Consider the following 24459-nt stretch of genomic DNA (forward strand, 5'->3'; position numbering starts at 1 on the left):
ATTACAGATTTTTTTTACTCCGCTGTGTTCAATGTCCAATAAACAGTGCATTTCATTTCAGATTAATAAAAAAAACTCCACATTTTTTACTCCTGTGTGGAATAGGCTTGATAATAATTACTTTTTTATACTTGTAAACTTTCTAAAAAGACTTTATAGCTCATTCATACATTTATCGTGTTGATATGCATAACCCACAGCACATCCTCTGATCTGCACTGTCATTTTTTTTTTTTACTGTATACATTCATTAAGGTGCCATTTAGAATAAATCCTGCACATACCAATGCATTGCCATGACACACATTAAAATGCGCATTTTAATGCATGTTACTGCAATGCAAAATATGAATGTATTGCAAATAATGAATCTGCGTTTATGTCCTAGAAACCTGCAGATGGCGCAAGTGTTTATTTTATTTGTACCATTGAAATGCTTTTTTGTATCTTTAATTGCAGTCAGCAATTTTGGCGTATAATTCGACTTATTCCAAAAAATGGGACTTCACCGCTTTGGTTGACTTTTGTGTGAAGGTATTGTATTTTCTTTGCCAGAAATGTTATTTAACTCTAGTTTACGCTTCTCTTTCCAGACTAGTTGAAGACTTAAACATTAAGCTCTTAAATGCACACTTCATCCAGATATAAACCATGTGTAGTCTAATATAATTATAATGGTTGCATGACTGATTAGATTATTAGGGGAATGATTCAACAAAGCCTCTTACGTTATAGAAATAATGTCCAAGGTGCAATTCATAAACAGTGAAGTTTTGGTAGATTTATAAACCAAATGAAAATGTTGTTGGCTAAAGCAGGGGTTGGCAGCCTTTCAGAGGTTGAGATCTACCTGGACAACATGGAGGATCCCTTGGGGGTGGCGGGAGGCACCGTTTAAAATAAAAAATAATTCAAGCCCCCAAATGAAAAACATCATGAAGAACGCATGGTGTCTCACAGTAGTGTCCTCTGCCCCGCTTCACATCACTCCCCCCCCCCCCCCCCCCACTTCATTTTGTGAGATGACTGGATTAATAAAGAAATGTTCTTCTCTTTTCCAGCCTTGTGGCTTGTGGCCACCTGTCCTGGAAATATCCTTCCTATTATAAACGACGGGGAGCATTGAAACGCTTTGCATGAGCCTATTTTAAAGAGTCATTTAAACTAATCACAGAGCAGTACCATCAACTTTTGAGACAATAAACAGTGTTGCTTATAAAATACAAGGTCAGGAATATGCCATATACACAGATCCAATATGCACAGTAATCGAGGGTCAGGAGTATAAAGCATTCAGAGTGCAGGGGTCAGGAGTATGTAACATGCATGGGACAGGAATATGTAATATACAGCCCAGTATGCAAGAGTAAGGGAGTATTTGGCACTACTTCTCAAAAGCAAAAATTATTTCTTCTCTCCTCCATAGCAAGCCCTTAGCACAAAATTGTGCAATCCCAGAGAGGCACTTGTGCGCTCTTGTATTGCTGCAAACAGATGGTTGGAGCAAAGTGACAGGCATTGACACTCACATTCAGTGAGTTACATACATTGTGAAGTAAATTCTTTGGTTATATTAGGAGTAAGTTCAGCAGGACAAACAATGACCAGCATGTCCATTATCACACAAAATGGCTTGTTAAAAAAAACAGGCAAACTTAACCCAGAAAATCTCAGTGCCTTCATTCAAAGTATTCATACCCCTTGACATTTTCCACATTTTGTCATGTTACAACCAAAAACTTAAATGTATTTTATTGGTATTTTGTTTGATAAACCAACAGAATGTGGCAAAGAGTTGTGAAGTGGAAGGAAAATGATAAATGGTTTTTAAATTGTTTTACGAATAAATATCTGAAAAGTGTGGGGTGAATTTGTGTTCAGGTCCCTTTTACTCTGATACCCCTAACTAAAATCTAGCGGAACCTGTTGCCATCAGAAGTCACCTAATTAGTAAATAGAGTCCACCTGTGTGTAATTTTAATCTCAGTATACAGTGGGGAAAATAATTACATGATCCCCTGCAGATTTTGTAATTTTGCCCACTTACAAAGAAATGAAGGGTCAAAATTTTTTATCTTTGTGTTTTAAGTGAGAGACAGAATTACAACCAAAAATCCTGAAACGAACACATGATACAAATGTTATAAATTGAGTTGCAGCTCAGTGAGTAAATTAAGTATTTGGTACACAGATTATGCCTGTCACTTTAAGAAGGTGCTCCTTACGACAACTCATTGTGTGTATAAAAGACACCCATCCACAGAATCTTATTCTTCCTCACCATCATGGGCTAGACCAGGGGTAGGTAACCTGCGGCTCTCTAGCTGTTGTGGAACTACATTTCCCATGAGGCATTGCAACATTACAAAGCTGACAGTTACAGCTATGACTTGCAGAGGCATGATGGAACTTGTAGTCCTGCAACAGCTGGAGAGCCGCAGGTTTCCTACCCCTGGGTTAGACCAAAGATCTGTCAAAGGACATCAGGGAAAAGATTGTAGACCTGCACAAGGATGGAATGGGCTGCAAGACCATCGACAAGAAGTTTGGTGCAAAGGAGACAACTATTGGAATGATTATTTGCAAATGGAAGAAATACAAAATAACCATCAATCGCCCTTGGTCTGGAGCACCATGCAAGATTTCGCCTCATGGGGTAAGGATGATCATGAGAAAAGTGAGGGATCAGCCCAGAACTACATGGGAGGAGCTTGTGAATGATCTCAAGGCAGTTGGGACCACAGTCACCAAATAAACCATTGGTAACACAATACGCCACCATGGATTGAAATCCTGAAGAACCCGCAAGGTCCACCTCCTCAAGAAGACCCATCTGAAGTTTGCCACTGAACATCTAAATGATTCAGAGAAGGATTATGAGAAAGTAGTGTTGTCAGATGAGATCAAAATTGACCTCTTTGGCAATAACTCGACTCACCGTGTTTGGAGAAAGAAAAATGCTGACTTTGACCCTAAGAACACCATCCCTACAATCAAGCACGGAGGTGGAAATATTATGCTTTAGGGCTCTTTCTCAGCTAAAGGTACAGGCCAACTTTGCTGCATTGAGGGGCCATTGGACGGAGCCATGTATTGTAAAATCTTGGATGAGAACCTTCTTCCCTCAGCCAGAACAGTGAAGATGGGTCATGGATGGGTCTTCCAGTATGACAATGCCCTGAAATATACCATCAAGGCAACAAAGGAGTGCCTCAAGAAGAAGCACATTAAGGTCATGGAGTGGCCTAGCCAGTCTCCAGACCTTAAACTTATAGAAAATGTATGGATGGAGCTGAAAATTCGAGTTGCCAAGCAACAGCCAATAAACCTTAAGGATTTAGAATAGATCTGTAAAGAAAGTGGACCAAAATCCCTCCTGAGATTTGAGCAATCCTGGTAACCAACTACAAGAAATGTCTTTCCTCTGTGCTTGCCTGCCAACAAGAGTTTCTCCACCAAGTACGAAGTCATGTTTTGCTTGGGGATCAAATACTTATTTTACTCACTAAACTGCATCTCAATTTATAACATTTGCATCATGGGTTTTTTTTTTTCTGGATTTTTGGTTGATATTCTGTCTTTTATCATTTAAAATACACCTAATAAAAATTATAGACCATTTTTTTTTTAGAGAACATTAGTGAACAAACAGCATGATGAAGGTCAAGGAACATGCTAGACAGGTCAGGGATTATGTTGTGGAGAAGCTTAAAGCAGGGTTAGGTTGTAAAAAAAATATCCCAAGCTTTGAACATCTCACGGAGCACTGTTCAATCCATCATCCAAAAATGGAAGAGTATAGCACAACTGCAAACCTGCCAAGACATGGCCGTCCACCTAAACTGACAGGCTGGGCAAGGAGAGCATAAATCAGAGAAGCAGCCAGGAGGCTCATGGTAACTCTGGAGGATCTGCAGAGATCTACAGCTCAGGTGGGAGAATCTGTCCACAGGAAAACTATTAGTTGTGCACTCCACAAATCTGGCCTTTATGGAAGAGTGGCAAGAAGAAAGCTGTTGTAGAAAGAAAGCCATACGAAGTCCTGTTTGCAGTTTGTGACAAGCCATGTGGGGGACACCGCAAACATGTGGAAGAAGGTACTCTGCTCAGATGAGACCAAAATGTAACTTTTTGGACTAAAACCAAAACACTATGTGTGGTGGAAAAATCACTGCCCATCACCGTGAACACACCATCCCCACTGTGAAACATGGTGGTGACAGCATCATGTTGTGGGGATGCTTTTCTTCAGCAGGGGCAGGGAAGCTGGTCAGAGTTGATGGGAAGATTAATGGAGCCAAATACAGGGCAATCTTAGAAGAAAACCTGTTGCAGTCTGCAGTAGACTTGAGACTGGGGTGGAGGTTCACCTTTCAGCAGGACAACGACCCTAAACATACAGTCAGAGCTACAATGGAATGGTTAACATCAAAACATATTCATGTCGAAGTCCAGACCTAAATCCAATTGAGACTCTGTGGCAAAATTTGAAAAAAATTTCACTCTAGATTTGCAAAGCTGGTAGAGACATCCTCAAATAGACTGCACCTGTAATTACATAAGGTGGTTCTACAAAGTATTGATTCCGGGAGGCTGAATACAAATTCACGCCACACTTTGCAGATATTTGCAAAAAAAATTTTTAAAACCATTTTCCTTCCACTTCACATTTATGTGCCACTTTGTGTTGGTCTATCACATAAAATCCCAATAAAATACGTTTTACGTTTTTGATTGTAACATGACAAATTGTGGAAAATTTCAAGGGGTTTGAATGTTTTTAAGGCACTGTACTTAGGCAACGTCTGTCCAAGAATGGAAAATTCTAATGTTAGAAGAGGTTTCTGGTCATATTATAATACACATTTCGCAAGGTGTATTTTAAAGAAGCAATTGATAACTTAATTTCCTGTACCTGTGTTCTGCATTATAAAATGTATTTGATTTGTTCTTGTTCTGCACGTTGTATATAGCTATCAACAATATTAGATACATTTCCTTGCCTCTAATGTGGTTCCTATGAGCCATGTGGATCAATAGGAAGCAATCATTTTGAAAGCTTTGGGTTCAATAGTGATTACATTATGGCTTTGCCTGTATTGTGTGTTGTCTATTCCTGTGCATATTTGCAAGGCCACTGTGCAATTACTGTTAATCACAATATAGTTCTAAAAATAAGCTTCACCATGGTAGAATTTTTTTTATTTTATTATTTTATTTTTTTTTACAATTTGAAGCATGTTATGAGATCATCATGTGCCTTGGTGCCATTTTAGATCTACAAAATTATCTGAAACTATAAATCTGGAAGAGAAAATTTTAGTATGGCACTAAACTTACCTACTTTACATGTGCAAAATTATAGTTTCTTTTTATTTAAACTGCTTTGTAGAAGGATAGCTTTCTTTAGGCAGGATATTTGTAGGGCTTTTAAACATGTTTATGGTTTGCTGCTGTTGGTCATAAATGGATTTTCAGGAGGGCACAAAAAAATGCTAGTTATCCCTACTTGTAGCAGATGTTTTCATTTATTGTTCTTTTGACACAAGATCCCTGAGTTATGCTGTATATAAAGTTCTCCCTCTCTTGAATGCAGGTCCTTTTTTTTTTTTTTTTTTTTTGTATGTACATAGGCTGAGCTCTCGATGACCATTGCAAATTTAAAGTGGTGTGTCTCTTTACTACTTAGGGCTTCTTCTGACATTCAGGTATGGGATAAATGAGTAATTTTTCATTTATGACTTTCTATGCTCCGCTCCTCAGCTGTGAAGCAACGTTCATCAGAAGCAAAGTATGGATTGTTCAGACCTAGAGCGCATCAAAGCCATTCCCCTTCTTTTTTTACCTCTACGTACAGACGCTTATAAAATATTATAATTACAGAAACTTCTATAGTGCTGTCAATGTATGCAGCGATAAATATAAATGTTACATTGACATCAGTCCCTGCCCTCAAAGAGCTTACAATCTGAGGTTCCTAATTTGCATGCATACATATACAGTACATATACTTGGGCCAGTTTAGACAAGAGCCGGTTAATCTACCAGCATGTCTTTGGAGTGTGGGAGGAAACATTAGTACCCTGTTCTGATTGACATCAAGTAAGTAGAAACCAGGGTTCATGCCTATTCTAGACATTGACGTACTCCTAAACATTCATTTCTGAATGAATTTCTACTTGACTCCAAAGCAGCACTGTGAAAGCACTCTACTTTGAACTTTTATAGGTGAAAGGGATCACCAGAAATGTTTAAACTTTTTTTTGTATTACTGTCAAGGTTAAAAAGTCTTTACTAAAATAAAGGTTGTTGAATTGTTTTTAAGAATGTGGCATTGATGCAATTTGATCCTTTATACCAGGTTAGAAGGAAACTTGACTAGGTACGAGAGACGTCGCAGCAGATGAGACTGTATATCAAGTTGTTAAATGTGTATTTAATGTGTATTAAGAGGTTTTCAACTATTAAATAGAGCAGGGGTCTCCAAACTTTCTAAGCAAAGGGCCAGTTTAACGTCCTTCAGGCTTTAGTGTTGGGGGGGAAGCAAACTGTGGCCAGCAGGAGTAGGAAATACCCTGGCATTAGTGCCCCATCATTGGTTTTAATGGGAGCATAATTGTTTTTCAATGAGGAGATAAGCACCTCGTTGATAGTGTCAGTAGGGGGAAGGGTGCTCTATCATTGGTGTCAGTTGATGGAACAGTGGCCCAAGGGTCAGATAAAGGCAAGCAGTAGGCCACATCCAGCCCCCAGGCTGCAGTTTGGAGACCACTGAAACAGAGGAAACCTCTCCACATACCTGCTTACAGCAGTTTGGTAAATTATTCCGCTTGGAATGCTTACTGGTCAACTACTCAAATAGCACTGCTGAGCACCTCCAAAGGGTGCCCTTCAATGGACTGCTGTGCAAACTATGGTGTTACATAGCCCAGCTTTTGAAACTCAATTGAAAGACTGGACTGCATCAAGCAAGGTTAAGCTGAGCAACACCCATTGTGGTTTCTTTTGAGGTGCTTAGTGGTGTTATTTTGGTTTATGACTGGGAAGCTTTTTCCACATAGCAGTGCATATGGGGTATGTGACAGGTTTTCCACTTTTTAAAAGAAAAAAAAAAACATTTTCATGATCACTCTTTACAAATCTAGTTGAGTCAGTTTTAAAGGCACTTAAAGGATAAGTTCACCTTTTTTGCACAAAAATAATAAATGCACGTTTTTTTTTGCAGGTAAAAAAATGTGCATTTATTATTTTTGTCTGCAGGAGCCTGGAAAGTATTGCACCAGCAATTAGTAGATCGCTGATGCCATGCAGGTCTCCTGCAGGCCTGTCAGAAGATCTGCTTGCTGTATGGGATTTAACGAGCAAGCAGATATTGTGACAGAATGAATGAACTACCACAGTGCTCCACAGCTTTGTGGTAGTTCATTGAGGACTACAAGCTAACAGCCGCTAAGGCTGTCGGGACGTGTAGTCTCTCATTCACAGATGACTGTGAATGAGAGACTACAAGATGACTGTGAATGAGTGACGCGGCCGTGTGGTCGAAACCCCGCAAGGCCATTTTTCTTAACAATTTGACAGCTAGCAAGGGAGGAGAAGATCCCTGTTTAGCTGTCAAAGCCAGGATCGGGGGGCCAGTCTGAATTTTTTTCTCCAATGTTGCTGTAACAAGCTAGCTGTTGATTACTAGCTTACAGCTTCAATCACACAGCTCTAACCCTCTGTCATGGTCTGTTTGCTGAGCCATGTGCATTCGTCACTTAAGGAGTGATACCCCATTGTGGTGTTTACTGATTGCCTTGTTGGGTTTTTCCATTGAATGTTTTGGAGTGTATTTCAAGGAGTCCATGAATAATCATGGACTCATTGAAACACACAACATAACTTGCAAGTGCATTAACCTTTTTTGGGTCTGCTCTGTAAGATCCAAGTCTACCAGTTGTAATATTATTTAAATGAAAACCTGTGTGATTCAAAATTGAGTTGAGCCCCGAAATTTTTTTTTTTTTTTTTTTTAAAGAGACTTTATTTGGTTTTATCTTATACACACATGAACCAACGATAAAAATTATACAGTATACATAGCGTAGCAACATGTCAAAGCAGGTAACAAAATCCAGAAATACCAATTGTTCTCATAAAGAATATGCAAAAGCCCCAAGAGAGACAAAGAGAAAGCAGAGATGTGTGGGAATAAAAGATTTACTTATAGAAAAGGGAGACATCACACCAAGTGTCGAAGTGTAAGGGCTTAGGAGTAATGTATCCAGGTTTTTGAGAAGATACGAGTCTAAACATGCGTAGGTATAAGTCTAGAGAGATAAGCAGATATAATCCATGTTGACCAATAGTCAAATGACCAAGAGGAGGGTCATCGTGCATATGGATAGGAAGTGGAAGCAAAATAAGAAAACATAGAGTAGAGATTGAACCGTAGGGAAAGAGGGAGAAAGAAAACTGAGAAAACAAGTCTAGAAAGGAATAGACCATCAGGAAAGACAGAAAAAAAGAAAAGAAGAGAAAGATAAAGGAGGGAGAAGTAGAAGACTTAGGAATGTATTGCCTAAGTTCAGAGGCCAGAGGACCGGAAGAACATGTCAGGATAGAGATAGTAGGTTACTGAGATAAGCAGACAGCCGAGTAATGTGGTAATGTAGTCATAAAGTTTAACAAGAAACAGCTCGGCAGTGTGTGGGGGTGTAGATGGGCTAGTATGGGGACATTTCACTAAGAGTCAGCAATGAGGCGAAGTTGAGAGAGAGAGAGAAAATAAGAAAACTGAATCCAAAGTGGAAGGAGGGCAGATTGTCAAAATAGTGAAGTGAAGTAAAGGTCCAAGAAGGCCCAGAAAGTGTAATTTAACAGTCAGATTACCCCTAATTTGAGCAATACATAATGCATCAGGAATATCCCAGAGGCTAAATTAGGACCAGGCTAGAAATCCGTGTGAGGGGTGCTGAGACTCCGAGGAAGGGAGTATTCTTGAAACATCTTGTCCCCACTTGCGGTTGAACTTTTCCTCTCCTGGAGTAGATGGGGAGTTATGAATGCTGAGCCGCTCCAAACGAAGTAGAAAGTGTAAGTCCAATTTGACATCCGAAATGGTTGGCGGTCAGTTGGAGACCCATTTTTTTAAAATTGACCTTCTCGCTGCCATCAGGCAGGTGGAGAGCCACGGTTTGGCAGTTCTGAGCATAGCAATGTGCTGATGTGAAGCAGCAGTCACGGGAACATCCAGGTTTCCAAAAAGAAGGAGCAGTGGGTCTCTAGGTAGCGGGAGAGCAGTAACGAAGAGCATAAAGTTCAAGAGTTGGGACCAGAAAGTAGAGATCGAGGGACAACTCCAAAACCTGTGGTGGAGGGATGGCTTATATGAGCCACAAAGCGGACACGCAGAGATCGTTGGGTCCGATCTTGAGTACAAACAAGGCATATAGGCATGATGCATAATTTTAAATTGCTGCTCCCGCCAAAATTCGTTCGTGTTGAACGCACAGGTAGTGTTAAACCCTGCGAGTATTTGTTCCGCAGTGAAAACATTGTCGAAGTCCCGTATCCATGTTTTGATGGAAGTAGAGGAGTCTAACGGTGTAGCATATTGCAAGGACAATTGACTATAAATGTTAGATATGTTATATTTCTGGTTCCTCACAAGAACTTCTATCATAGTCGTGCAAAAACGGGTGGACTTATTCTGAGCTATGGATTTCGCAAAATTCCTGACTTGTAAAATATACAAAAAATGATGGGAAGGTAATTCAAACGAGCCAAGAATTTGTTGAAACGGAAGGGGAGAACCTGATGCACCGTCATACAATTGGTTCACAAGTCTAAGACCCTGGTTATACCACAGATCGTAGGCTGCATGTTGTTGAGAGACAGAGAAGGAAGGATTGTAATGTATGGGAAGAAAGCGAGATATCCAGGGAGAAACTCCTAGTCTACGTCTGACCTCCCTCCAAGTGAAGAGTGTATCCCGTATGAGTGGATTATGTTTAAGATGAACCGGAATTGAGTTGGAGTTAGAATGTAAAAGGGCCGACAGGTCGAACGGACTCACCATGGCTGATTCAAGTTGGTAATTGGAGAACATGGACGCTTGGGATAGCCAATTTATACACACCCGTAAAATACAAGATAAATTATAGAGCCTAATGTTGGGGAGGCCCAGTCCGCCCTCACATCTAGGGAGAAACAGCTTGTGTATAGCTATACGCGGGCGGCGCCCCCTCCATAGGAAGCTGGAAATCCCCTTGTTTAACTTGACTATATCTGTGCGTTTGAGCAGAAGAGGGATAGTTTGGAGAGGGTATAAAAGCTTCGGAAAGCTTGTCATCTTGAAGAGATGGGCTCTACCCATGAGGGATAACGGCAGGTCTTTCCACATTTCCAATTCCCCTAAAATTTTTTGAATAACTGGCGAAAAGTTGAGAGAATAAAGGGACGAAGCTAATTTCCCAATTTTGATACCCAGATAAGTAATGTAACGTGTATTGATTTTAAAGAGGGAGTCGCAGGCCCAATCAGGAAGTCGAGCGTGGTAAAGGGGAAGGACCTCACTTTTCGCAAAATTAATACGAAGACCCGAGCAACACCGAAAGTCTGCAAAAACTTTCTGAATATATGGCAGATCTAGAGACGGGTTGGAAGTGAATATTATGTCGTCCGCAAATAAAGCTAGGTGAAGATCTTGTTGAGCAATTTGAACGCCATGAAGTTGTGACTGAAAAAGCAGGAAGCGGGCTAGGGGTTCCAATGCTAAATTGAAAAGCAAGGGAGATAGTGGACAGCCTTGCCTTGTTCCTTTATGTAGTAGAAAAGAGTTAGATATTTTTCCCGCCGCTACTATCTGAGCCGTTGGGGCAGAATACATAGCCTGAATTAACTGTATAAACGAACCGGAAAAGCCAAATTTAGAGAGTACTAGTTGGAGCCATTGAAAACTAACGTTATCAAAGGCTTTTTCAGCATCGAGAGAAATAATCGCTAAATCCTGAAGGGGGTTATTTTTAGCCTGATGCAGAACTGTAAGCACTTTGCGGATATTAGACGTGGCCGATCGTCCCTTTATAAAACCTGCTTGAGAAGGGTGAATGAGAGAGGGTAAGACAATGGCCAAACGGTTAGCTATGATTTTAGAAAGGATCTTTGCATCTAGGTTGAGGAGGGAAATGGGACGATACGATCCAGGATCAGAAGGGTCTTTACCTTTTTTTGCTATTAGTTTAATGTGGGCTTGCGAAGACGATGGGAGATATACCCCGCTCTCCTGGATGGACTGATAAACTAGCTGGAGAGTAGGAGACAGAGTTTTGTCCATCAGTTTAAAAAATTCAGAGGTGTACCCATCCGGACCTGGAGCTTTACCATTAGCTAGAGATCTAATAGCTAGACAAATATCCGCCTGTGAAATAGGGCCATTTAGAGATTGTAGTGCTATTGGATCTATTTGGGGCAAATTTACACTTTCCAGAAAGGATTGTGCTCGTGCCTGGTCAATAGGATCCGGCCCGTACAGGTCTGCATAAAAGCCTTCCAAAATAGATATAATCTCTTTCGGAGATTGTTTAAGTAACCCCTGGGAGTCTTTAAGAGAGGTGAATTGCGTAGGGGTGAAAGGCTTCCTACACAGGCGCGCCAGCAGTTTGCCTGGTTTGTTACCAAACCTATGATATTGTAAGTCAAGGTGTGAGTGATGTAATGCTTCCTGAGCTTCCGCCCATGTATCAAATTGTTTTTTAGCGTCCGCCCAAGCTTTCCTGTTGTCCTGCGATGATTTTGCCGCGTAACACAGCCTTCCCTGCATCCCAAAACAAATTTGGATTAGAGACATGGACAGCATTCGTAGTTTGGAAGTCTGCCCAGGTGTCTTGTAATAGTTTGGAGAGCTCCTGATTATTCGCCAGAAACGAGGGGAAGCGCCATATCCTAGGATGTGGCGTAGGTTCTAAAAGGTTTATAGTAATAGAGATTGGAGAGTGATCTGATATGGCTATGTCATGTATGGTAGATGATACAACATGTTGCAGTAGAACGGAGTTACAAAAAGTATAATCTATTCTAGATAAAGAATGATGAACAGGGGAATAGAAAGTGTAATCTCTGCCGTCCGGATGGGTTAAGCGCCATATATCGGTAATTTGCATTGCTTCAGCGAAGCTACATAGCAAAGTAGGTGTGAGATGGGGAATCTGAGGGGAGCGAGGGCCACGGTCTACACTCTGCAATTTATCCTCCTGCTCTTGCATAACAGAATTAAAGTCCCCTCCCACCACGAGCGGCTTGTGAACATATGCCGCCAGCCGTGAAGAGAGGGCTTGGAAAACCTGCCTCGTCGGGGAGTTGGGTGCGTAAAAACTAGTAAGAACCAATTCTTGGGTTCCGAGTTTGATATGTGCTGCTATGAAACGGCCTTCAGTGTCAGCGTCCATAGCGACTAATTCCGGATTAAGCCGTTTGTGAATGAGAATAAGTACCCCTGCTTTATTGTTTAGGGAGGAGGAGCCGAAAACATGACCCACCCATAGTTTACGCATGCGGACAAAGTCAGATTGGGTAAGGTGAGTTTCTTGGAGCAAAGCTATATCCACACGTAAGCGCCGAAGATGTCTTAGAACCGCCATGCGTTTGTGAGGGGACCTGAGACCCTTGACATTCCAAGAGAAAATACGTGTCATCTTAACTGATGTGCTTGATATGATAGAAGGATAAGAATCTTACCCATTAGTGATGTACGCTCAAAGAACACTGCGTCGCTAGACAATTGGGGGTGATTAGAAACCGGTCTCAGAGGACGGAGGAGTTCTCCCAAGAAATAAAGTTGGAGAGGAAGAGAAAAGCGAGAAAGAAAAGCGAGAACAAGAGTAAGGGTCCTAATAGAGCCCAACAAAAAGTCAAAACATACAATATACCAATACAGTATACAGGACTTCACGTCATTCCGCATGCTGTTTCCACCAATACCAGCGTGACCGGGAGTATCTGGGAGAAGAGCCTGCCCCAGGGGCCAGTGTATAATTGTTGGGATGGGAGAGGGCTTCCCTCAAATTTATTCCCATCAATGGCTCCAGCATCCCCCCCCCCCAGCATCGCTGAAATATGGAACCAGGCACATGCAGGAGTAGCGAAGTACCAATTCAGGCATATATATGATTTACACAATAATGTTGAAGCAGGTGAGCGTGAAAGAACGCCGCACCATCAGATAATATATAAAACATTTCAAGTTGAACAGCCAATAAAACTCAGACTTTGGAATGTATGTGCATTGCAATAGAAAGCAAGAGAAACCAAGCAAAAAATGAAAAACAGTCGCTTCTGAACCAATCGGGCCTGGAGATAAGCTTAAAGCTAATATGTAGAGACCAATGGCCTCTTAAACCTTCAAGGCGGGCGAGATTTGGAAGACGCTGGGTTTGTGCGTTGACGCTTAGGTGGGTCTTTGCGAGGACTACGTTGATCTCTAGGGCCAGAATTCCTGCCCGCATGACGCGTCGACGGATCCCCGTCATTTAGGTGATCTTGGAGGTATTGGTAGGCTTCTTCAGGGTGGACGAAAGATTTGGAGTCCCCAGAAGGTGCATTGAAACGTAACGTGGCCGGATACGCTAATGTGAATTTTATTCCTTTCTGGTGAAGAGTGGCGCAAACTTGCTGAAATGCTTTCCGTTTACGTGATACTTCCTGTGAATAGTCCGCAAATATTAATAATTTGTGACCCTCAATTTGTAGAGAACGGGAATTACGAAAAGAGGTGAGGATCGCCATGCGATCAGCATAGTTGAGATAGCGTACAATCACAGAACGTGGCACCCGGCGTTCGTTAGATGGGGGCCCCAGGCGATGAGCTCTCTACCTGACAGGAGGAGGATAGACCCAAAGCTGCAGGGATTCGTGCTGAGCAGAGATCGGGGAGAGAACTTGTATTAAATGATTCTGGGAGACCCACGATGCGTAGGTTATTTCTACGCGATCGATTTTCCAGATCGTCGATTTTATCCAAAATATTTTGCTGTATACGATTGGATTGTGATGTAACTGCTTGCATGGAATGGACTTCATCTTCTAAGTCATATAAACGCTGCTCAGCCACAGATAATCGTTTAGAATGTTCGCCCAAATCTATTCTCAGCTGTTCAATGCCCAGGCTGACAGCCTTATCTACAGCCTGCGTGATATTTGGGAGCAAAATAGAAGAAACTGCCTGGGCTATTTTAATATAATGCTCAGAAGAGCTGTCAGTGCCTGAAGTGAGTGGAGAGGCAGTGAGGATGGTGGGGAGAGGTGCAGACATACCTGCTCCCACGTTGCGATCTCCCTCTGTGCCTGTGTCCATACTGTGACAGGCATCTTCGGTGGCCATCTTGGCTGCAGGAGGGGGAGAGCCGCACCCCTCCGCTCTAGCAGCCGACTCGTGGCCGGGCTGCACCGGCAGAAGGTACCGCTCCATGCTGGGGCCGCCGTGGGATGTAAGGGGGCACCCCAAAGCTAAAATGCGGGGGTCCCCGAGGCAGATAGCAGGTCTTGTAAGGGCGGGTTCCCGGGAGCCGCGGGTCCCGCTAGCTACAGCATCTGGCGCCGGAACCGGAAGTGCCCCGAAATTTTAATAAATGGAATATTTAGTTATGCTGTGTGTTAAGCATCCTAATACATTTTTTGTTTTTATTCACTGTAACCGTTGAGTTTACAACTCCGTTAATTAACCACTTTCCCTGGGAGGAACCAATGTTTATCATATTCAGGGGCGTGGAAATTTCTGAAAAAACTATTTGTCCAGCGACTTAATCTGTACCCCAATCTACTTGTCTCTCATGGTAATCTACGTGTCCTGATGATAAAAAAAAAAAAAATTAACCAAAACTGGATTTAAATCTGAGGTGCTTTAAGGAGTGTGTGGGGCTTTTAAAATCCTGAAGATTACACAAAACCCACACAAAACATGATATATTTTCTGAAATCAGAGACCCTAAAGAATAAAATAGTGGTAGTTCCAATTCTTTGTCACACAATATTATTACAAAAGTCTACAAAATGCAAAATTTCATAAAAAAATACACTTAATTTTAGGGCACAAAAAGCAATAAATTATCCTTTTTTTTTTTTTTAAAATATAAAAGATGAGGTTGCAGCGAGTAAATGGATATCCAACATGTCAAACCTTAACTTTGCGCGTGCTCGTGAAATGGCGACAAACTTCAATATCCTATATTCTCTATAGGTGATGCTTTTAAAGCCCCCCCTATAAGTCATCAGCTTAGTGTTACGGAGGTGGTCTGGTGCTAGAATTATTTCTCTCATTCTGGTGTGCGTGGTCTCATATGTAACGTGTATCTCAATCGTAGGCGATTTTGTTTGCTTGGGTGTAACTTTAGTTTTTTAAAAAAAAATTTTACTTTAAAACTTTTTTTTTCACATAGGGGACAAAGTCCCGTATGTGATGATTTTTTTTTGGTGACAGGTTCTCTTTATTGAGACATCCAAGGTCTAAAAGACACTGGATGTCTCCCCTGTGCTCCTTTTAAATGTAATGCAGTGCACATCGCACTGCATTTACAATCTGTCGACGGGGACCCGGACGTGACATCACATCAGGACATCAAAGGGAAGGGAGCTGATATGTCCGCTCTCCTCCCTCCCCTATACCCTCTGGCACTTTGCTGGACCGGGCCCGCAGATGGGCAAGCGGAACCTGGGACATATAGCGAGCAGGGGAGGCGGCGGCCACCCGAATGTTTCCACCTGACAGGTGAGTGCCGCTGCTTGCCTGCAGAAGGGCTAAAGGTTAAAAAGAAAAAAAAAAAAAAAAAACTACTTGCCTGGCGATATGAATTGAACATCCCTTTCATATTGTTTATAACTGTGAATTAGCCCTTGTCCACACCCGTGAAATTGGTCTACTGTGTGCAATTTCAAAGCTGACTATTCAGTGCGACTTCATTGTGGCTTGCTGACACTCTATGTGACTTCATTTAACAGATGTCAATTTGCACAAAAATAGTCCAGGACCCTTTTTCAAGTCACTGCCACTTAAGTCACATAGCTTTTGAAAGGTTCCATTGCAGCTAATGGGGTACGACTTGTCATGCGACTTTGAACTCATGTCACAAGACAAGTTGCACTGATGTGAACCAAGGCTTAGAGTTTTGGTGTATAATCATGTGAATAAAGAGATTTTTGTACATTTTATTCATTTTTTTTTTAGTTTGTAGTTTTTATGTTTTTCTTTTTTTGTTTAGCACCTGAAGCTCTTCATCCATTATTACGGTCTTGGAGTCAAAGTGGTTTCTCTGTTTTTAGTGTCTTTTCCCCCACCCCACAACCCTTCTTTTCTGGTGTTCTCTGCGGTTTTTGTTTTTTGTTGCTGATTTCTTTGTGTTGAGGGCCATTTTCCCTGTGGAGCTTTTTCTTTTTTTTTTTTTCTTTTTTTTTAATATATATATATTACGGTCTGTGTCTTGGTGGGGAATATTTCCCCGTACTTCCTGTCCAGATGCCTAGTGTTGGACAAAACAGGGAAGGGGGAAAATCCTAGCGGGGACACAGCATTTAAAATATAACAGCAGTTTCAACTATTTGACACTCCATTTAAAAAAAGAATCTAACTCCCTAGTTCTTTTATTTCACATCTTTTTGTTACGACCTGTTTCTTTAAGCACATTACACAGAAATCCTTCCTATATTCTTCTGTCCTTCATGAGAACACATGAGGTAAACATGATTGATTTGAGAGCTAAGGTTATGTCCTGCTCAATTAGATAAGCTTGATGAATGGATGCTGGCTGTATTGCAGCCATCCACATCTATGACAGATCTTCTTGTTTTCTTGTTTTGAGCCTGGAAGTGTAGTATTGTGTTGTGTTTTATTCATTGAAAACATTAAGTAGCAGATCACAGTATGCCTCAGGGATTTCTTGTAAAGCAGAAGGGATATTTGTCTTTGTGGCCTGCACAAAGATGTAAAATAAGAAGATGTGTTCAATTTATAATAAAAGGAGCCTTGACATTCTTAACGCTGACATTTAATCTGTCTATATTTAGCCTTCCGTGGTTCCACCTTTCCCCCTTAATCAAAGAGCTAATGAACTTTTTAAATAACCTTTTCTCTTTTCATTACGTATTATATTTTAGACTCAGTGACATCGCTGGGTCACTGTGGCTCCTTATACAACGCAAGTACATCACGGCTGGTGAAAGAGGCTGTACATACCTTACTGAAAAGAGCAGTCTCACTAGGTAATGCCGAGCCTCCAAGAATGAAACAGAAATCCAATAAATGGAAGGGGCAGGCCAGGGACAAGGCAGGATGGGGAGCAAAGGGTTAAATAGTTTTGGATAACCTTCAGCCAAGAAATGAGTTGGGCTCTGACCTGCTGCAACATCCAAGATGCACTGTGACCAGCTCGAAATGTGCAGTGGAATTGGAGTAAGCAATGTCCGCACAGGAGAGCAGTCTGTAGAACTGTAAGGGAAGGCTGGAGTTCAGCTTTAAATAATATGGCATGAATGATCATTGATATTGGATATCCTTGGAAAGAAAATGTGAGCATTTTGTTTCACATTTAGGGAGCAACCAGTAAAATTATTCATTAAACTGCTGTCAAGAAAACGTAACTGCTGAAGTCAATGAGTCCATTCAGTTTTTCTCTTGTCCGAAGGGTTTTTGGAGTATTTAGCTGCTTTTTTTTAATTTGAGGTTAAAAAAAAGTAACCAGTATAGTGGATTGCATCTTAAAGTGCAACTATAGGCAAAACTTTTTTTTTTAATAGAGTAAGGGAGGGTTAATAACACCTGTCAGATTTTTGTTTTACCATCTGTGCCATCACATTGCAGAGATTTCCCTTCACTTCCTGTCAAATACCCAAAACAGGAACTGAGAGGAAATCCCTTCAAATAAACAGAATTCCTTGGGGACCCCCAGGTCCCCAGAACTAGTGTTCCCATTGGAGGATTCTTCTCTACTACTTTTTTGGGGACAACCCAAAATCTGGAAGTTTCTTTTACTTTCAATGATAATGGTAAACAGTAGGGCTGCACCTATACCAGTTTCTTTTTTTCAGGTTCTTTCAGCTGTCAGCGGGATTCCCCTGCTGACAGCAGAAATTTAAACAAAAGAATGCCAGCATTATCCAAAATAGACAAAAGGGGACACACCCATCTAAATGTAGGCTTTAAATATAACAGAATAAAGTAAAAAAAAAAATGCACAAAAGTATACCATAAAAGTGGACGGCATCGTGTATGGAAAAGTCTCGTTGAGCTGACTCCTCCTTCAGAGCTCAGCAGACAGGCAGCTGGTCTGTGCAGCAAAGATAGGCAGACAAGCTGCTATGTATTCAGAGCAGGGCCGGGATACTAATGGACTAGGTAGGAGAGCTGTCAAACTGTCAACCTCGTGGTCCTGAGTTTCACAGGCAAGCTGCAAGATATGCAGAGTGGGGCTGGGATGCTGACAGATTGAGCTGGAGGACTTAACGGGAGAACTGTCAAAAGTGTAAGCTTAGAGGAATCCTGATGATGGCGTCAGCATTAGGCGTGAGTTCCTAATACCATTCCACTCATGCCTAATACTCTACCACCTCAATTTGATACCTCAGAGGTCTCTTCCAGCCATCCAGCAATCTCCCAATGACCCTCCCATCCCCACCCCATGATCACAGCCTTTTCCATCACAACTATCCCACCCCACCCTCAACAACCCTTCCCTAACTAACCCCCCCCCCCCCTCCCAAACCACCCCTCTGCCTACTTCTATTCCTGGGCCATAGGTGTCAGGAATTGGTATTGGTGTGTACTTGGGGAAAAAAAAGTATTGGTACTCATAATTGGTGCTCAAAAAGCAAAACAATGCATCCCTAGTAAACAAAACAAATAGCAATAACAACCTGATAGGTGTTCTAATCCATCTCCACTCTAACTGAAACTAAAAAATAAGAAGTTTTGCCTCTAGTTTTACTTTAACACGGTCTGCTTTTCTGTGATTGTAGCTGCCTAAGTGATATGGCATATTGCTGTAGCTGTTTTTGAGCAAATTAAATGATAGTCGTGACATGCGTACTTTGTCAGGATAAAAAAAGTTAATTACTTTTGTCCAATAGATATGAATGTTTCCAGGTTTACATGTCCCAATCAATACACTGTTGCCAGTGACAGGCAATTTCCACAGAAGATTCCTGCTTGAAATTTTATTCAGGTTAAAATTCTTGGTCTTGCAAGGAAAATGTTTTTAGTCTTCTATAACTTTCATACCCAGAGGTCTTTAAATCCTAGATGATGAGGAACAAGCTCAACTGGTGCTGGCAGTGGTCAACCATTCATAAGATGGGGACACCCAGAAACTGTTCAAGCATGTTGTCCTACACTTTTACTGAGCTAGAATGCCATAAAGTCTCCATACTCCAAGACCCAGACCAAAACATATTACAATCTGAAAAAGCAACAATGTTTGTTGGATACCAACCCTACAACCTTCTACTATGTGTAGATGAGAAATATAGGTACCGCATATACACTGTCCACAATCATGAGCTGTTCCAAGCCTTCTCCACACTTTTTTATTCCCTTCATTCTGGTACAGATTAATCTTTGTTCCATCCATCCAAAGAATGGATTTTTTAGATTTTTTATGGCAAAGTCCAATCTGGATTTTCTATTCTTCAGGAATAAACTCCAGATCTTTTACCTGCTTAATTGATGAAGAACTAACGAAGGAGTAGCCCACACCTGGCCATGAAACTGCTTTTGATTCAATTGTCCAATTACTTTTGGTCCCTTGAAAAAGGGGGGATGGCTACTCTTAAGAGCTGTGATTCCTAATCCCTTCCTCCAATTTGGATGTACATACCCTCAAATTAAACCTGAGAGTGTGCAATTACAGCCCATATCCATTATATAACTATAGTTTGAATGTTCTGTTTTGTTACATACCTGAAAAAACTAAAATTGTTCCTTTGTCCAAGTGTGTGTGTGTGTAATACTTTTTTGTGGGTGAGAAAAAAGTTTTTCCTTTTGATCAAACTACATTAGATATAGTGGCTAAATGGTTAGCACTTTTGCCTGGCAGCACTAGGGTTGTTGGTTCAAATCCCAGCCACGGCACCACCTGCCTGGAGTTTGCATGTTCTCCCTGTTCCTGAATGGGTTTCCTCCGGCTACTCTACTTTCCTCCCACACTGCAAAGACATGCTGGTATGGTAAATTGGATCCTGTCTAAATTGTCCCTAGTGTGTGTATGTATGAATGTGAGTTAGGGACCTTAGATTGTACAGCCCTTGAGGGTTAGGGACTGATGTGAATGTACAATATATATGTGTAAAGCGTTGCGTAAATTGACAGCGCTATATAAGTACTTGAAATAAATAATTAGATACAGCATAAGCATGGATAAGAGCCAATGTTACAGATTCCTAAAAATGTAGTGCTGGGGGCACTAAATAAGACTGATCTGATTTTACTAATCTGTTATGCAAAGTTCTTTACGATAAGATGCAAATGGAGGTACATTAAACACCACAATAGAGGGTAAATTGTTCCTAAGTATAGACCAATGGGTCTTGCTAATCCTGTGTATGCGAGTAAAGAACAGATGACACTGTATAACAAAATGTAATCTGTTATCTCTACTCCTTATATTTCTTGATTGTGAAAGGTTTACTCGCTCCTTCCTAAATCGGTGAGTGGGATAGCCTCTCTGTATGAGTTTCTACTCCTTCTCATCAAGTCTAATTTCTCTGTGCCATTCCTTATTTACATTTTTTTTTTTAGCACTGTTTTATTTTTTTATTATTCAACTTTATTGCTATCACAAAGGATAAACAACATCCCTTGAGATAGCTGAGGCAGTGACAGGTAGTCTTTATTGAGAGATTAGGGGTCTATAAGACCCCAGATCTTTCCTCTGCCCTCCAAAGCATCTGATCAAACCGAGATCATTTTGATCAGAAGCGTATCTGTTGGATAAAAGCCAAACAAACAACTAACAATAGAAGAGACAAAATCCTCTTTGCTTCTAGTATGATTTGTCACAGAGGAGGGGCAGGAACAGATGTTCTTCCCTGTCCTCTGTCTGCAGCCAGACCAAAAAATGCAGCAGTCCTTTCCCAGCCTTGATTCTGTTCGAACTGCTTCAACCCAAGGATGTACAGATTTTTTTTTTCTGTTTATGTAAAGCAAAGGTGTGTGTGTGTGTGTGGTTTTTTGTGAACTACAGGAGACAAAACTGATCAAACACTCCACTGCTACTCCCAGCATCAACAAATCCCTGCAGTCGCAATTGTGCTTCTACAGTTTTTTTAGAACAGCAAGCAGTAGATCCCTATTACAGAAAAAAAACTGTTGCAACCTGCGCAAACCCTACTTGATCTTACCTTATGGTAATGTTAAAGTAACATCTTACATAAACAGATTTTTTTTTTTCCTGAGCATGTTGCTAGGTGGGAAGAAGCTTCCCCAATATAACTTTTCCTTAATGAATGTTTTTAACAGATCAATGAAAGAGCTGATGGAGAGAATTTGTCAAAAAGCAGCACCCTAGAACAGCACTGGCTTCTGTCACCCAGCCCTTCTCCTTTAAAGGCTTAGTTCACCTTTTTGGGGAAAAAAAAAATAATAAATGCACATATTTTTTCAGGTAAAAAAAAAATCTGCATTTATTTATTTATTTACAGGAGCTTGCAGAGCATTTCACCCATGGTTGCAATGTCAGGTTACTGCAGACACTGCCTACAGCTCTGTGGCCATACTTCTGTGGGGGATGTCAGTTTTAGAGTTTTAGCAAGTGTAAATGGACTATGAATGGACTGCAAGCATGCTAATCAGAGCACCCAAACTACTATTCTGTCTGCTGTGGTGGCAAATAGGACTTGCTGCTCATTCATTCACCTATCCCGATTCCTGAATGAATGACAGTGTGGTTGAAGTCTTGCAAAGCAGTGCTGATTTTTAAATGTGACAATGGCTGCCAGGGAGAAGAACCCCTGCCTGTTGTCACATGGAGGGGTCTACTTTTTTTTTTTTTTCCAAAGAAATTACTATATGGCTCGCTCCTGTGAAGGTGAATTCCTTTTTTTTTTTTTTTTTTTTCTTCCCCCTGTGATTGGACATTCTTAGAAGGTGGCTGCACTCGTTACGTTCATTCTCCATGGTCCCACTGTATGGACTAGGGACTATGAGATTTGTAATGTGCATAGAACAGTGCACATGACTGCAACTAATGTGCACTGCTTGTTCCCAACAAACAAGAGTAAGATGGAAACCTTTTGGTTTTAACGTGAACTGTAAGACAGGGTTAATTCGGTTTGTTGCAGGCTGCTTGGTAAGTGAGCTGGGAATGTTCATTTTTTTGGCATGTGTCACCTTTCCATGTGCTTCTTGCTGAAAAGGCCTGTTGTAGGTTGGGGTTGTTGCCATTTGTTTGTAGTGGTTGTGAATTGGAGAGGGGATGCACTGCATACCTTCGCTACCATTGTGCTATTTGCTGGGTGACCAGTGCATCCCTATAACTTTTAAGGAGGGGTAGGCTCCCTCCAGGCATACCTGCCCTTAATCTATCCATTATTATATATGTGCTCCAACTTTAGGGTCTCTCAAAATTTATAGAGCTAGGACTGTAGATATACTGGGGTGCTGTGACGTGGCCTCTGCAGCTTGCGCATATACTGCAAATATGTGCAAACTAAACCCCTTGGTTTTAAATGAACCGTTTGTTGTTTTTTGATATACCGTATTTTCTGCTCCATAAGACGCACCTGACCATAAGATGCACTTAGGTTTTATAGGAGGAAAACAAGAAAAAAAAATTATTTTCTGAACCAATGGACTGCAGACATAGTACAGGGGATGACCAGAGACTGTGAACATAGTACAGGAGATGACCAGAGACTGCGGACATATTACAGGAGATGACCAGAGTCTGCGGACATATTACAGGAGATGACCAGAGACTGCGGACATATTATTACAGGAGATGACCAGAGACTGCGGACATATTACAGGAGATGACCAGAGTCTGCGGACATATTACAGGAGATGACCAGAGACTGCGGACATATTATTACAGGAGATGACCAGAGACTGCGGACATATTATTACAGGAGATGACCAGAGACTGCGGACATATTATTACAGGAGATGACCAGAGACTGCGGACATATTATTACAGGAGATGACCAGAGACTGCGGACATATTATTACAGGAGATGACCAGAGACTGCGGACATATTATTACAGGAGATGACCAGAGACTGCGTATATAATAATACAGGAGATGACCAGAGACTGCGGACAAATTATTACAGGAGCTGACCAGAGACTGCAGACATAGTACAGGAGATGACCAGAGACTGCGGACATATTATTACAGGAGATGACCAGAGACTGCGGACATAGTACAGGAGATGACCAGAGACTGCGGAGATACCACAGGAGATGACCAGAGACTGCGGATCTTGGAGGAGCGGGTACCTGAATTTGACAGCTACCTGCTCCCACTTCCGTGGAGTTGTCCACCCTCTCCGTCTTCTGGGACACGTGACAGGTCCCAGAAGACTGCTGGACCATTCACAAAGCACAGTGCTTCTCGTGCATGTGCAGTGAGCACTTGGCTGTGAAGCCGCAAGCTGTCACAGTCGGGTGCCCACATTATAGATGCCGGTGCCAGGGAGAGAAGACTCTTGAGAACACTGCTGGACCAAGGAACATGTAGGACTGGCCACTCCATATTCGCTCCATAAGACACACAGACATTTTCCCACATTTTTGGGCGGGAAAAAGTGCGTCTTATGGAGTGAAAAATGCTGTGTGCCACCCTTCCATGTGCTCATTGTTTACAATGGTCAGATATTTTTATTTATATCAAACCGTTCTCCCAAAAGGAAAATAAACTGTTTTGCTGTAACTGTTTACATGTGAGCTGGATTTTGGCTTCAATGTGTTTATGTATTTGAATCTGCTAGTACATCTAACACATCCCTCCCCCCAGGCTGACCATACTGCTTTCTGCTGTGCCCTTTCATCCAGTGTAGGGACGCTTTAATACTGAAAGTGTGTTACTGGCCAGATCATCAGGTGAAAAGAGATTAAAAAATGAAAACTAATGCAGCCATCACCCCTAATAATTGGTGAGCTGCAGTATATTACATTTTTGGTTTTGAGTTTAATACCACTTTTAAGGATGAGGTTTGTTAGATGCTTCACGGCAAGTTTCTTATTATCGTAATATCCCAAGCCATTCAAACAGAGGCCCAAAGTAATAAACGTGCCCTATATGTGACCTAAGAAGCATAATGCAATACAAAACATTATCTTGTAATGACATTCAGCTTGATGAATACCTGGTGTCTTGTAGTTTTTCTATGCTCCTTTTTGTGTTGTGTGTTTGTTGAAATTTTAGAAGATGAGTAGTGTTTTGTATTCAACACATTTTACAGATTTTTTTTTTTTATTAATTTAATTGCAGCTGCAGT

General features: G+C 41.3%; 1 protein-coding gene across 4 annotated transcripts in view; it reads left to right on the plus strand.

Moving 5' to 3' along the window:
* The window catches only part of PARG (poly(ADP-ribose) glycohydrolase), a 246362-nt gene that overhangs the window by 74711 nt on the left and 147192 nt on the right, over nt 1–24459 (plus strand). For all 4 annotated transcript variants that reach the window (XM_089680048.1, XM_089680049.1, XM_089680050.1 and 1 more), the window contains one exon: nt 460–534. In XM_089680048.1, coding sequence (XP_089536174.1) covers nt 460–534 — 75 coding nt within the window. The remainder of the gene's footprint in view (nt 1–459; nt 535–24459) is intronic.

This window comes from Staurois parvus, unplaced genomic scaffold, assembly GCF_062004578.1.
Source record: "Staurois parvus isolate SC_StPar_1 unplaced genomic scaffold, SC_StPar_1.0 ptg000234l, whole genome shotgun sequence".
Lineage (NCBI taxonomy): Eukaryota > Metazoa > Chordata > Amphibia > Anura > Ranidae > Staurois > Staurois parvus.